The 14,920-nt window shown below is 33.2% G+C and overlaps 1 protein-coding gene across 2 annotated transcripts in view; it reads left to right on the top strand.

Annotated features, from left to right (window-relative positions):
* Positions 1–14,920, top strand: part of Edil3 (EGF like repeats and discoidin domains 3) — a 399,045-nt gene that overhangs the window by 289,376 nt on the left and 94,749 nt on the right. For both annotated transcript variants that reach the window (XM_048800248.1, XM_048800247.1), the window contains one exon: positions 952–1,136. In XM_048800248.1, the coding sequence (XP_048656205.1) occupies positions 952–1,136 (185 nt within the window). The remainder of the gene's footprint in view (positions 1–951; positions 1,137–14,920) is intronic.

Genomic DNA, 14,920 nt, shown 5'->3' with positions numbered 1-14,920 from the left:
TGTGTGTGTATATATATACACACACACACACACACACACACACACACACATATATATATATATATATATATATATATATATATATATATTTATATATATATATATATACACACACACAAACATTCTTAATTGGTGGAGAAACATAAATTTTGTACCATATCAATCTGGAAAATGTGGTAGATTTGAGAATCTTCCAAGAATATTCTAACAGTAAAATTTATTAAGTATGATTGAAATGTTAGCACTTATAAAAAGATGTGTCTAGTAATGGCTTTTACTAGAATTTGCTTATTTTCTTTTGTTATCTCATTTACTAGTTTATATTCCATATTGTACAAGCTAAACATTGAGTAAATATGAGTTTCCTATCTTGGGGTAGAAACCATGTTGGTACAGTAAGAATCAGTGGTGAAAATTAGGAAATATTTCTTAGACAACAAAATGCTGTCCAGTTCAGAATATAACAGCAGAACAGTTTGTGGAAATGATTTTGTACTGGGGGAATTTTCATTTGCAGTATTAGGAAAACAAATAAAAGAAAACCGAATATACTTTATAAGAAAGTGTCCCATTTTTAAAGACACAATGAAACTGTTGAAAACCAGGGAACAGTCACAAGGCTTCCAGTACTGAGACAGGAGAGAGCATTTCAGCATTGTTTTCATTTTGCAAAATCATCTATCACACAAAAGTAGTTCGAATTGTCTGTCTTATTTTCAATTTTTCCAAAATATATTCAGACAAAATAGCCTGAATTGGCTATCTTGTTTTTCTATTTTGTTCTAGATTTGTTTCTGATTATGGCCCATTTTTTTTTAATTTAGATGCTCTCTCTTTGGAGGAATGAATAGCATTATGTTTAATCTTCTCTTGCCTATCGAAAATGAGTGCAGAAAAGCTACAGGATGACAAATAATTTTTTCTCACAGAGCCTTTATCATTTTCTTTCAGGCTGTTCTGAGCCTTTGGGGATGAAATCAGGACACATACAAGACTATCAGATCACTGCCTCCAGCATCTTCAGAACGCTCAACATGGACATGTTCACTTGGGAACCCAGGAAAGCTCGGCTGGACAAGCAAGGCAAAGTGAATGCCTGGACCTCTGGCCACAATGACCAGTCACAATGGTTACAGGTAACATTTTTAAGTTGTTTCACCACCCACGGTCCCCTGCCTTACAAGATTTGCTGTTGGTTAAGTGACTATTGAAGTCATCACATTCACACAATTTTAAGTGTGCCTTGCCTTTGTTTGACTTTGGCTTACCTAAATTGGTAAAACAAAAATTCCTTATAAAGTCATGTCCCTGGACTATTTTCACTCTGGTGTTGACTTATAGATGCTATCAGGTTGATATTGCAGACTGTAGCAGATGGCAGAGCTTCTGCATTAACTTGCATCTTTTTGAATGCTTTGTGTTAATACTGATTTTGAAAGTTTGATGGCAGGAATCCAAAGGACATTGAAATCATGTCACTGACATGCAGTAGTCTCATAGTATCACTACTCATGACATATTAGCTCTTTACCTGTGACTGCTAGGCCATGGAGCAATTTTATTATACTCACCCGACAGAACTTGCTTATAAAAGGAAAGCATAGATTCCACAGAGTCATTCTATCATTTGCACATGACATGAGTTGACAGTGCTTTTTAAAACAACCTTGAAATGCACTCATTTGTGTAGTAATTTTGAGTGTGCATAGAATTTTTTAATGTCTCTTGTGGCAAAGAGAGAGAGAGATCAATTTTATAATCACTTTTCTTGCTAGAACTGAGTTCAAATCTTATTTATTGTTATGCAATATGCATGAGTTCAAAATTTGTGATAATTATTGTATGCCTGGAAATTGTTAATTTTTTTTAAAATAGCAAATACTACCCCTCTACAAGTCACATTTGCTAAATCTGAAACTAATTTAATCAGGTCACCTGAAATTTGCAATAGTCCCTTTTCAAGTCTTTTCACTTGGTTTTACTTTTTTTTAAGTGGAACAAGAAATATTCACTGTTTCCCTTCTTTCCCTTTATATTCTTCATGGATTTTTATTTATCCGCAGTTATATCAAACCCTTATGTTAGCTATCACACATTGTGTATTATTATGCATGTATTACTGTTTTGAAAGTAGGAAGTATTTTTTGTCTTTCTAGCACCCAACCTGATATCTTTGTCTTGCATGTAGCAGTGTTTATTAAATTAAGTCATTTGCTTCACAAATGTTTATTCATGATGCACCCATGCAGCACCAAATGATAAATAGTGAAGACACACAAGCCAGCAACAACTCTGTTCCTGCTCTTTAAATGTATTTCTTAAAATCTATCTTTACTTGACTTATATGACACCAGACTTTGGTTTCCTCCTAGCTGATGTTTCCCAGTGTTCTTTACAGGCCACACTGTTACCCTCCTGCTGATGTCTCTTTCACTAACTCTATCAACTCAGATTAACATTTTTAGAAAATCCTGGCAATTTCAATTACTATATAGAGGATTCAAGTGCTCTAAATCACTTCTTGTCATCCCACTGTCATGTCATAATCTGTACAACCAACCTTTCACTTGGGTTTCTGCTAAAGTCTCTTAATCAGCTTTCTTGTTTCTGATGTGAGTCCTTTAAAAAAAATCTATTTCTGGAGCTGTAACTACTGTGTGTGTGTGTGTGTGTGTGTGTCTGATATGAAAATATTACTCTTATTCCCTTATTTAAAAATCTATCAAATAATTTCTTTCAGCCTCAGAATAAAGTACAGATTCCTTAATGTAGTCTAAAAGTCTTTGCATGACTTGGCCCCATTTCATCTTTATGATAGTCTTTTAAATTCACTTTAGTTTCTCAAAGGAAACACTATCTGTCTCTTCCCATTCTTTCATAAATCCTCTTCCTAGAGGAAAAGAATAGGGAGAGCACTTTGGATCTACCTTTCTCTGTGATGGTTTAGCTGCCAGCTGCATCCTACCCACATCTGATTTAGATCCCTTCTCATATACCATGGTCTCTCTTTATCCTTGGGGGATATACTCCAAGATTCCCAGTGGATCTCTGAATCCATGGGTAATACTGAACCCTACATATACTTTCTTTATTTTCCTATGTGAGCTGTAGCATTGCCAAAAATTACCAGAGTTAGTTTGTTCTTATGCCACAGTGCCACCTTTACATTATTACTCCCAAGCTTTTAGGTCAGTATTGAGTAAAATAAGGGTCACTTGAACACAATCATTTGAATATTGTGTCAGTCACTCTATAACCAAGATGGCTGCTAATGGATCTGTGGGCAGGTAGGGGTTGGATACACTGGACAAGGAGATGACTTACATCCTGAGCAGGACAGGACTGAACAGCACAGTATTTCATCACAGTACCCAGAATGGAATGCCATTTAATTTTGTAAATTTCCATTTAATATTTTCAAACCAAGGTTGACTGTGTAACTAATACTGTGGAAAGTGAAGCCAGGGATAAGGAAGACTGCTGAATTCATGCATTCTCCATAATTTTCTCACAGCAACATCATGACACTGTATTAAAAATTGTGTTTTTGCCCTAGTTCATTTGCTTTAGGAGGACTAGGACATTGCCTGTATTGTTTACTTTCTCAACTTGTTGTCCAGTACCTAACCAAATACTTGAAGCAATATATGACATGTTGTAGGTACTCCTTAAAGATTTGTTGACTTAGTGAGTGACTGATTATTTCATAGAATAATTCAAGATGCATATTTGGGACTACAGAGTACATAAGTTTGAGTCCCTAACTGTCACATATTTTCCCATTTCTTTTTTTGGTACTAGGGATAGAACCCAGAGCCTCACACATACTATGCAAACATTCCAACCCTGAGCTACACCCCCAGCTCAATATTCTCAAAATTTAAAATGACATGTACAAAAGAAATCTGAAATATTGTATCAAAAGCAGTCATTTTAATACAACAGCTAAATTTTAATAATACATAACCTTTTGAGTTTTTACTATGAAGAAATCATGAAAAAAAAAATCTTCCATTTGTTAGACTTGACAATGGTAAAGTTAAACTTCTTTGTTGCTATCATTTATTTTTAAATTGTAAATATTCAAGTCATATTTTATGCTAACTTGGTATAGCTAATATTATTTGTGAGTCTCAATGCCTTCTGGAATAAGACAAAACATTTTACACTCCAAAAGTAACTCAGGCTGGTAGACTAGATGTATCCACATAAAGCAATTGCCAGTGGCAAATTTTCTTGAGAAAGATAAAAATAAAACAAATATTTTACATGAATCAGGGTGTGATATTTTTCATTGCAAACCCTCTATCCATCACCATGTTTCAGATGGCTTTTCAACTGTCTCCTTAAAGTCTCTTGCCTGCTGGAATCGATTCATCCTGCTGATGACAGATTTTTCTGTCAATTCAAGGACCAGTTCTTCCAGTAGATGTCTAATTTTTGTTGTGTCAAACATATTCAGACTCCTCAAGGCAAATTAAATTGACATCTTTCTTTTTAATTTATTTTTTTTCTGACTTCATGCAAGAAAAAGCTCCAGTATTGTGACTATTTTTAGTATTTTCCCCTCAGGAGAATATAATCTGCTCAACTGCATTGTTGGCATTAGTGCTTGTTAGTGTCTTTGTTAAAAATAAGATTAATATTTTTATAGATAACAATGCATAGGGTGATTTTGTTTGGGAGCTGCTGATATAGAGATCAATTTTTATTGCTAATTGAGGTTTTTGGAGTTATAAATTTAGTTATATTTTTAAATACACTCTTCAGAAGAAAAGACATTTCTGTCATTTAAATTCCTTTCCTTCATTATTAATTTCTTACTGATTGATTTTTAAGAAATTTCTTCCATATAACAACTATACATGTGACCCTTTGTTATTTCAGTTTAATGTGTCTGACAAAACCTAATCAAATAGTTCTGCAGATATATTTTTGTAAACGAAGCCTTCATATACTCTTACACCTAACTGACATATTTGAAGGAATCATTATTTTAGTTTTGGTTTGGGGTTTTACTGTTTTGTTCTTTTTTTTTTTAACTCCCACTTACTCACAAATCATTTTAACATTTCTAACATTGTACACTCGTTACAACTCTAGTATTTCTTCCAGTCTCTTCTATAAAGTTAAAGGCTACTGTGTAATTTTTAAAAACTGTACCAGCCAGGCACAGTGGTGCTTGGGAGGCTGAGATTGGAGAATCAAAAGTTCAAAGCCAGCCTCAACAACTTAACAAAACCCTGTTTCAAAATGTAAAAAATAAAAAGGACTGAGAGTGTAGTTCAGTGGTAAAGTGCCCCTGGGTTAAATCCCTAGTGCCAAAAAAAGAATTGGGCATATGGAACTTATTAGCTTCCCTGAGTTACTGTTAGTCATAAAAGTGTTATGCTACTTCTATCTGAACTTGTTAAAAATGTATCACATCCACAGCAGTCCTAGATGAGGCATTTTTCAGAACTCTGAAAGAATGTTGTTCTATCACTGTGATGTTTATGATGTCCTCCAAAACATTAAAACTCAACCAAAACTTTTAGCCAAAAGCCATACAATGTGTTTTCCAAAAGCTTCCTAAAACTTAAAATTTCAGTTTCTGCCTCTCAAAAATCTTATCAACATTTAAATTGGAAAAATACTAAGTCATTCATTCCTGACTCATGGCTGGATATCCCCAACACATTATTGGATTAGATTTTAAACCTTGTTATAAAAATAAAGTGACATTTCACTTACAGAGGTTTTTTAGGATCAAACTATTGGCTTCTCTGGTTACTTTCTTTGTAAAGAAGCTTGGAATTGTGTCAGATTGCTATATGGATTAAATAAGCTCATGGTATATGTATCCAGTACTGGGAAGTCCTTTCTTTCTCTTCTGGTGGTTTGGGTAACTTTAGGATGAAAACATTTAATACCACCAATTAAGAATGCAAATGTGTGTGTGTGTGTGTGTGTGTGTGTGTGTGTGTGTGAGTGTACTCTTCAATTCAAAATGGAATTTCCAATAAAACAATAAAATGCAAAGCATTATATTAGTGGATAGGCTGCAAAGAGCCAATAATGTAGATAAATTACCTAAATTGACATTAGTGTGCCACACATGGTGGCACACTCCTGCAATCCCAGTTACTTAGGAGGCGGAAGCAGGAGAGTCACAGGTTGGGGGCCAGACTTGGTGACCTAGTAAAACCTTGTCTCAAAGTAAAAATAAGAAGGAGCTAGGGAGGTAGTATAGTGATAGAGTACCCCTGGGTTAAATCACCAGTATCACACACACACACACATACACAGACACAAAAAAAAGCCATGGCATTGGTAAACAAAATATTTGAAATGTATTTATCTGGTAGTATCAGATTTTTAAACTTCTTTACCTGGAAGTAGTAATAATAGATATTAATAATTTAAAATGAGTATTTCCAATTTACCATTACCATTTACCAATCTTCTCTACTGAAACTCTGATCTTACTAGAATGGTTAAGTGTTTTATATTCACTACCACTGACTTAACAGATTCAGTAAATTCTTCCTTCATTTATGCTTAGAGTAAACAAACCGATCAAAATTAATTATGAAATTAAGATGTTTAATGGAATTCTGTCAGAAAGAGGGGCATCACTTGTGATTATCTCATAAATCATGAAGAAATACACTAATGTATTTTGGTGTGGTGCATGAAGCTAAACAAGGACATTCTAAGAATGAACCTGGATTGATTAAAAACTTATTTTAAAATAAGACATCTTAACGTTTTTCACAGTGCATACACTTTGTATGTATTCACTGTCTCATTGGTGATGACTATGGAAAATGGAAAATCACTGTCCATAAATAAATCTAGTAAAAATTCACAGAGAGTAACAATACAAATGACCATCAGGAAGCAAATGTCACAGTGTAACCTAGGAAATGGCCTTTTGGTCTATTTCACAGGACATTTGTTAATTTAAGGTAGTCTACATAGTATTTCAATCAAATTAGTAGAATTAATAGAGTTGTTAGACTGCACATTTTATGTTGACCTTTGTCAAAATTGCATCTAACCTCACAGAGCCTCATTTCAATACTAATTTTGTGGCATCGTGAAGGAAAGCAATTGAATTCAACTTTCAAATTAAATAAGCCTTATTTAATTTTAGTTCATTTCAAAATTGTAAAAGGGAATATTCTAGCCACAAAATTCACAAATCTTTAAAAAGCCACTGACTTCCCTTTCCCTATTTACTATTTATTTACAGGGCAGTTGAATGAAAGTTTTTCAAGGATCAAGTGACCACTAGGCCTCTAGGAATTATTTGTCAATGTGAAGGATTATTCTCAAGTATTTTCATAGAGAGTAAACAGTAAGCTATGTGAAAGATCGCCTATAAAGAAGTTCTGAAAGAGATCAAGCAGTGCACCTTATTTTGTGCACTTTATTCCCTGCTTTCATAATGTTGATATATTCTGAATGACACTAAATGAATCAAAGAATGCCCCTGCCATACATAGACTATAAATCATCCTTAAAGTTTTATCATAATTTTATGCTGTCAAAGGGAGTCTCTACTATCTAATTCAAAAATATATCTTTTAATAAACAAAACAAACTGGAGTAGGATATTTGTGTAGAAATACTTAGCCGGCAAAGAAAAGTTCAGCCAGGAATAATGTACTATACTGAGATCATAATTTGAAATCCAGATATATGGATTGGACAGCAGATAAATCACATCAATATTCTGGGACTCAGCTTTTTCTTGTTGTTATTTTAAAGATGCAGACATTACAAAAGAGATCACCTCCAGGTATACCTTCTGCTTTTAAAAACTCTCACATCTCTAGTATCTAGTGTCTATAAAATTCTAGTACCTATATGATAGTTGACTAAATCTAAAGAAATAAAAATTATAAGGACAACCAACTTATTTCTCCATAATGAAATCTAAGCATGAAGTTAACAAAAAGACACCATAATTAGTGATTGGCACAGAAATAGCCACCTAACTTTAGAAATGTTAACTTCAGAAATGTTAACATTTATATAATGCATAGCATATCTATGTAATTTCTGATATGTAGCTTTTACCTCCCAATCAGTTCAAATTTTTGGTCATTTGTGTGTTATATCTCTTCAACAATAGCTCTTTTACACTTGGAAAAATGAGAAATTATGTCCCATTTGATTCAAATGTATGATATGTCAAGATCATTGTATTGTCATGAGCAACTAATAAAAAAAGAATGCCTCTTTTAAAAACTCCCTAAGACTGGGAAAGAAGACATATATGCCATTATTAAGTACCAATACACAAACAAATATAGAAAATCATGAAAAATATTTGAAGGAAACCATCATGGTAACAGGAAAAAGATTAAGTTTTGATAAAATGGTGCAGCCTTGGAAAGATAAGCCTGGTGGTACATAAAAATTGGGTGGAATCCTTGTGGATCAGAAGTTATTTTGAGTGACTTCATAATTTTTTAATTTAAATAAATATATTTGAGGCATCTGCTCCAACAAAATACAATGCCAGTTGCAAGGTACACAAAGTCATATTCAACATTGTGTTTACCCGCATGTATGGTTACTGATGCCCTACTTTTTATAGATTCAACATTGAAAAAGCAATAAACAGAAATAAGGGAAGTTGGATGGTTCTGTTTAGAAGCAGTATTTGAAACCACTGAAAAACTGAACAGCAGAATTTGTATATGCACAGCAGGCCCATTCAGGCTTTTATGATCATGAGCATTAAATGACTTCTGATTTCTTTGTGGGCAAATGATTATTTATTTGTTGCATATCAGTTACTTTTGCACTAACAAAATATGTTTCCAAGAATGATAACTGTTCTCTTCTAAAAATGTGAATTAAAGAAATATGCCAGTGAGTAAAAATTAGAATTTGGTAATACCCTTTTAAATAAGATGAACGTTTTGTAAAGACTCTCAAAGAAAACTGGAATAAATTTTGATCGGATCTCATTGTCTTTAAAGTAGCCCTCAAAGTTAGCTAACTTATGTTTGTTTCATAATGAGGTCATGGAGTCATAGAAGCTTGCTAAAAATTGCATGGCCAGGATATAGTGGAAAGAGGAAAACACAAGCTAAGTAGCTGGTGTGATAATTTTTACCACAATCTTTATTAGACCAGTTAGTGAGTGACATGACTAATTGCTTCAGGATTTCCATTGGATTAGGGATCCCTTCTATTGCCAAATCCTAGCCAATGCAGTTCCAGCCACTTACCCTGTCTTGGATGAGAGCAACTGGTATATCTGCAGCTCCTACTGGTCAACTAATTTGTGGTTTCCTATTATAAAATTTAACCTTTACAGCATTACTCAACATTGAATACCTACACAATATTAAATATTTGAAAAATGAGAAATGCAATTTATTTTTATTTTTATTTTTTTGATACTGCAAATTGAACCCAGTGGTACTTTACCACTGATACATTCCCAGTCCTTTTTATTTATTATTTTGAGACAGGGTTTTGCTAAGTTGCTGAGGGTATGGGCTCAAACTTGTGAGCCTCTTGTCTCAGCCTACTAATTCACTGAGATTATAAGCACATGCCACCCTGTCCAGCCCAATTCCACTTTTTTTTTATTTAAAATAAAACAAATAAAAAACAGGAGGAGAAATTTTAATATTTCCTTCCTACAACCCAGTATTGTGCCTATTGTGCCTATTGATCTGTCTGGCAGTCTTAATAATGGTTAAACTCACCTGGTTCCTATGCATTGCTTTGTCCTAGAGACCTTCGTAATTTTTCCTTAAAGCCAGCAATTCTGTAATGAATAGGTAATTCACTTTTGCTTATATTCAGTATTATAGATATCTCTCATTCATAAAGTATTTGTTAGCTAATGTCAAACTAAAATAATTTATTTATACCAAATATTGCATTCATTATCTATTTATTAATAAATTAATATTTCTGTTGAGGAAACATGCACAGTGAAGCAACTATTAAATCTCTTCTGTCTCATTTGTTTTATACTGCTGTCACAGTTCACCTGCATGGTACATATCCTGAGAACTGTAGGTCCACATAGCCATGTCCTTTCTTGCACTAACCTGTGGTCACATTCTTCTCTGAGATCCTTTAAGATGTGGCTAAGCTCACATCTATTTGCCTACAGGTCCCAGTTAATCACTTTTGGAAATCAATTTATATTTTAGAACAAAAATAGATATGCATTTCTTTGATCAGGTGATATTGCCACCTCAGTACCAAGGCAGAACAAGGTTTCCCTGACTCATTAGTTAGGTTCTTTGCCCAGGATTAGCCTCTGATTCTTATCTCCATGGAAGTTTCAGACCCTGTCTGTCTCTTGAGGGGCCAACCTGATGTCTGTCACCTTGACAAGGCTTTCTCAGCATGTCTGGAGGCAATTTGCTGCCATCTTGACTCCATGTTAGGCTCTCCTCCCCTCTACTCTTTTGGTTCTGGTCCTTGCCTTGACTCTAAGCTGTTCCTCAGTATTCACAATTTCTATTTTCCAGACACTCCTTTTCTTCATATAGTTTCCCTACCAGAATAGAGTCCTCCTGAGCACAACTGCCCCTATAGTTTTCAAAATGATCTTTTTCCTAATCTAATTATGAACTGATAAGGTTGGAATTAGACATATCACTCTAAAAATGCAATATTCCAAAATAAATTAGGTTCTCTTTCTCCCCAAATAATTAATTTTATCAACATTTCCCAAAATATATCTTGAAAAGCATTGCTTCCATAAGGTGCTTCCAAAAAGAAAAAGTTCAATGTGGAAATAAATTTGGTAAATTCTTCATCTTTTCTTATTACTATTGCACATGTGTATTAACATAGTAAAGACTCCCAGGAATGCTATAAGGAAGTGATTTGTTTAACTTTATTTTACTTAGTGACTTTTAAACTTATTTCATCAGGAAGTACTTTTTAAAAATAGCCACCTTAATATCCCCAGGAACTACTTCGTAATATGTGGTATTAATTGAATTGCATTTCTCTAACACTTTCTTCTTTTCAATGGGCTTTTATACTAATTTTCTTTAGTGTATATTTTAAATAATCTGGATACAATATCACCATTTGTGTAAGGTATTCTTTCTCAATTATGATAAAACAATTTTCAGAGATTACCTGATTTTATTCTTTAAACAAGAAAACTTGGTCCCAAAATCCAGTTTCTCTCTCTTCCATCTAGTACCTCTTTTTCCATGGTTATGTCTGACCCCATGTAGGATGGATATGACATTAGCAACTTTCTTTTTTAATCAACATGATTTTCTTCATTATGATATGAAAAATACATGTATTTAAAAAATGAGTTTTCAATTCACTGCTTTCTGCAGTTTTTTATTATAGACCCTCTCAATATCAAACAAGGTTATCAATTCTAGGTCTATATCTGTATTTAAAATTGCCTAATGGATTCAAAGAACAATTTTCATTCGTTTTTTTTGAAAAATGGTACATAACCTAAAGTTAGCCTAGACATAACTGAAGAATAGCGAACCCCTGTCGTGAGTTAAATGTGCCATCTACATTGACTTCTCTAAGTTGTTTTTGTTTTTTGATAGTACATTTCTATGTGCTAGGTAACAGGAATTGTAAATTATGAAAAGGCCATTGTTTTTGTTTTTCTTAGTAGATAATCCACATTTAACAAGTCAAACTGTAGCCTCTTGTTCCATGTATATTCTCATCTGCTTGCTCAGTGTCTTTTGAATCTGAAAATTTTAAAGACAGGAATATACAAGTATACTTCCACTTAGTAGAACAGGTTCCTGTACCTGACTATGTTCTCTATGCTATTAAAATTTGTCAAAAAAAGCTTATGGAAGGTTATCCAACAAAGATATCTAATATGATAAAAGAGAAAAAAATAAGAGATATTTACTGAGAGCCGTTATTATTGCTTTTCTAGTAATATCATATTCTATCGTTTTATAATACAAAATAAAATATAATGATAAATTCATTGAAAATTGTATTAATTATCATTGTGGAATTATACTTGATTATTATTGCCATTGTATATGCAGCATAATTAGCAAAACCACATAGGCTTAAGAGGATTTAGGATAAAAGCAAATAAAAGCAAATGTAATTAAGCATTATTCTTGTTAAACGCTGAGTCACCTTTCTCACCTCTACCAGCATCCTACCATCTCTTAGGGGTGCAGCCTTTGTTTCTTTCAAGAAAAGTACTGTGAAGTTTAATCCCCAGTGCTGTGGGATTTGATGAACCTTCATGAGTGCCACAAGACCCATCTGCTCTATTAGGCATATGCCTGATGATGTGGGAGGAGCTGTAATACAGCATAATGGATCTAAGAGTACTTTAGAATGTAACACTAAATATATATGCATATGTTTTCTACAGCTGCCTCAAACTCTGTAATGGGAAATAGGGAAAATTCTAAAAATAAAACAGCTTTAAAGCTCTCAATGGGGGAAAGAAACCCATACTACCAGCTGCTGTATCTTCTCGCATCTTGGGTGTCAAAGTCATTTACTCGAAGTATGGTTGGGAGACCTTCTGCCTTGGACTCAGCTGCATGGGTTTACTGAAAACATAGATTTTGAATTCTATCCTCCAAGATTCTGATGTTTTGGGGTCTGGTTTGGGCAAGAAAATGTGCTTTTTGAACTAATATCATATCCTTAGATTTTTGTGCAAGGTGAAGTCTGAGAAAATAGGAACTATTTTGAGACAACAATTTGAATGGGGTTTGCTTATAAACATATTGCACTGAAAATTACTTGACTATGAATCTAATTGATATTTAGGGAAAGAGTACTGGAATACTCCAAATCAAAGAAATGTCATGGTAACAGGATGCTATCTTGGAAAATCCTGCCTTAGTTTGATCTGGTGTTTATTGAATAACTCCAAACAACATACCTTTATTTTCTTCTAATTCTGTAGGAAATAAAGTATATCAATGATACACATATAGAATCAGACATAAAATCCATGATAAAGTGGATCTGTATTGGATCTGCATTGGATCTGCATTGATAGCTGTAATTCCAGTATTCTCTGACTAGGAAGTATGTGTGTGTGTGTGTGTGTGTGTGTGTTTATGTATAGTATAAATATCTTTTATATGGTATTAAGAAATTCAAATAGTTTACTAATTTGTTAGTCTTTTGACATCTCTGCTCATGTATATATGGATAGCTATATATATGAGCATATATATATCACATATTCCTAATTATGCCCATGAGTATTATCAATTTCTAAAGAGGCTTTGTGTAAAGTAGTTACATGATGCACATTGAAAGTTTGTTAAATAATATTTTCAAAAACTGTCAATCTGTATACATGTTATATAATAATTTTGAATACAATCTATCATAATGGTAAGAGTGTTAAATTATAACAGAACCATCTATGTTCAAATACTTTCTCCATCACTAGTTAGTTGTGTGACTATGTCAAGTGATTCCATCTGTTATGATCTCAATATTCTTATTTTCTAAGTAATAGTCTATAGTATTTTTCTTATAAGGTTATATTCACAATTAAGTGGATTATTGTTTATGAAGTACTTAAGAGATAATTGCTATAAAAATGTTATGTATTATTTTATTGATTAGAATAACTCAGTACCCAGTGAAACTATACATGGCTTTTTCTATCCTTTAAAGTTACTAGTTAAAAATGTAGGGAGCTTATTTAAATTTGAATTTCAGATAAATTATGTATAATTTTTAGTATAATGTTGTCCAAAATATTATAGGAAAAATACTTAGATTAAAATAAATTTTAGTTTATCTGAAATTCAAATTTAACTAGGAATCCCAAATTTCATTTACTAAATGCAGCAACCCTATTTTTACTCTGGCTCATTTGCTTTCTTTCCTTTGGTGTATCTTACTAAATGAAGTTACAATTCTTGTACAGTGGTGATTTTGGTCAGTAGATAATGATTTTTGTAGATTGCTTATCTGCTATTGTTTTGTGTTGTGCTTCTAAAAATAGATGAACAGATATTTGAAAAGTCCAATAAGTTTATTAACTTCCAAGTAAATGTGCTTTAAATTGACTTCCACTTCAAAATTCTTAATCTTCATTGTTTTCTTAGGCAAAATGAAGCTGCTAATTTTTTTATTCTAGCTTTTCTATGCATAATGGATTTCTGGTGATCAGATGAACCCTTTCAGAATCTATCACCTGGATTTATGTCTGGATCCAAAGGGTTCATCTGATCCCCTAGTCAGTCTCTCTCATTATATAAGAATTCTGTTCAGTATTTTCTAGCTCAGGAGTAGGTTGAAGTTGCCAGTAATGCCCTTGAGTGACTGACAGTTGGGATCTTGTGTTTACAGTTTGTAGAAATTGTACTAGATTACATTTAAGATCCTCTAGTTGTTTGTTGTTTTGTTTTATTTTTCGATTTTAGTTCAGGGGATGCATTTGAACAACATATAGTCTTTAGGACTTGAACTCAAATCTTGATCTCTTTACCTACTAACTGTGTGATATTAAGAATGGTATTATATCCCTCAACATCAGTTGCTTCTTCTGGAAGATAAAACACGCGCCATTTCCATAGGCTGTTGGAAAATTGAACAGGTTCACGTAAATAATAAAATATTCTATATGATACCCAGAAGGGTGTGAGAGCCTGGGCAAGTTCTTTACCCCCACCTTTTCCTCACAAATAACACAGCTACTCTAGAGATTAACTAATTTTTACCCTAAATCCTATGGCTATATTCTGTTTACTCAAAAGACAAAGGTAAAGGAGGGAATAATGGATACTTTGCATCCTAGCTTTGAATAATTTTATTTCACATATTCCAAATATTGACAGGACATATGGATTTTCCCCCAAATAGCTCTACTTAGTTATCAATGGAAAATGCTAATACTCACTGTCACCACCACCACCTTTATGCATTATCCATTGTTCTTTTTTTTTTTTTT

This window comes from Marmota marmota, unplaced genomic scaffold (assembly GCF_001458135.2).
Source record: "Marmota marmota marmota unplaced genomic scaffold, marMar, whole genome shotgun sequence".
Classification (NCBI taxonomy): Eukaryota; Metazoa; Chordata; class Mammalia; order Rodentia; family Sciuridae; genus Marmota; species Marmota marmota.
The sequence above is the reverse complement of the archived record's forward strand: the minus strand, read 5'-3'. Positions and strand labels throughout refer to the sequence as shown.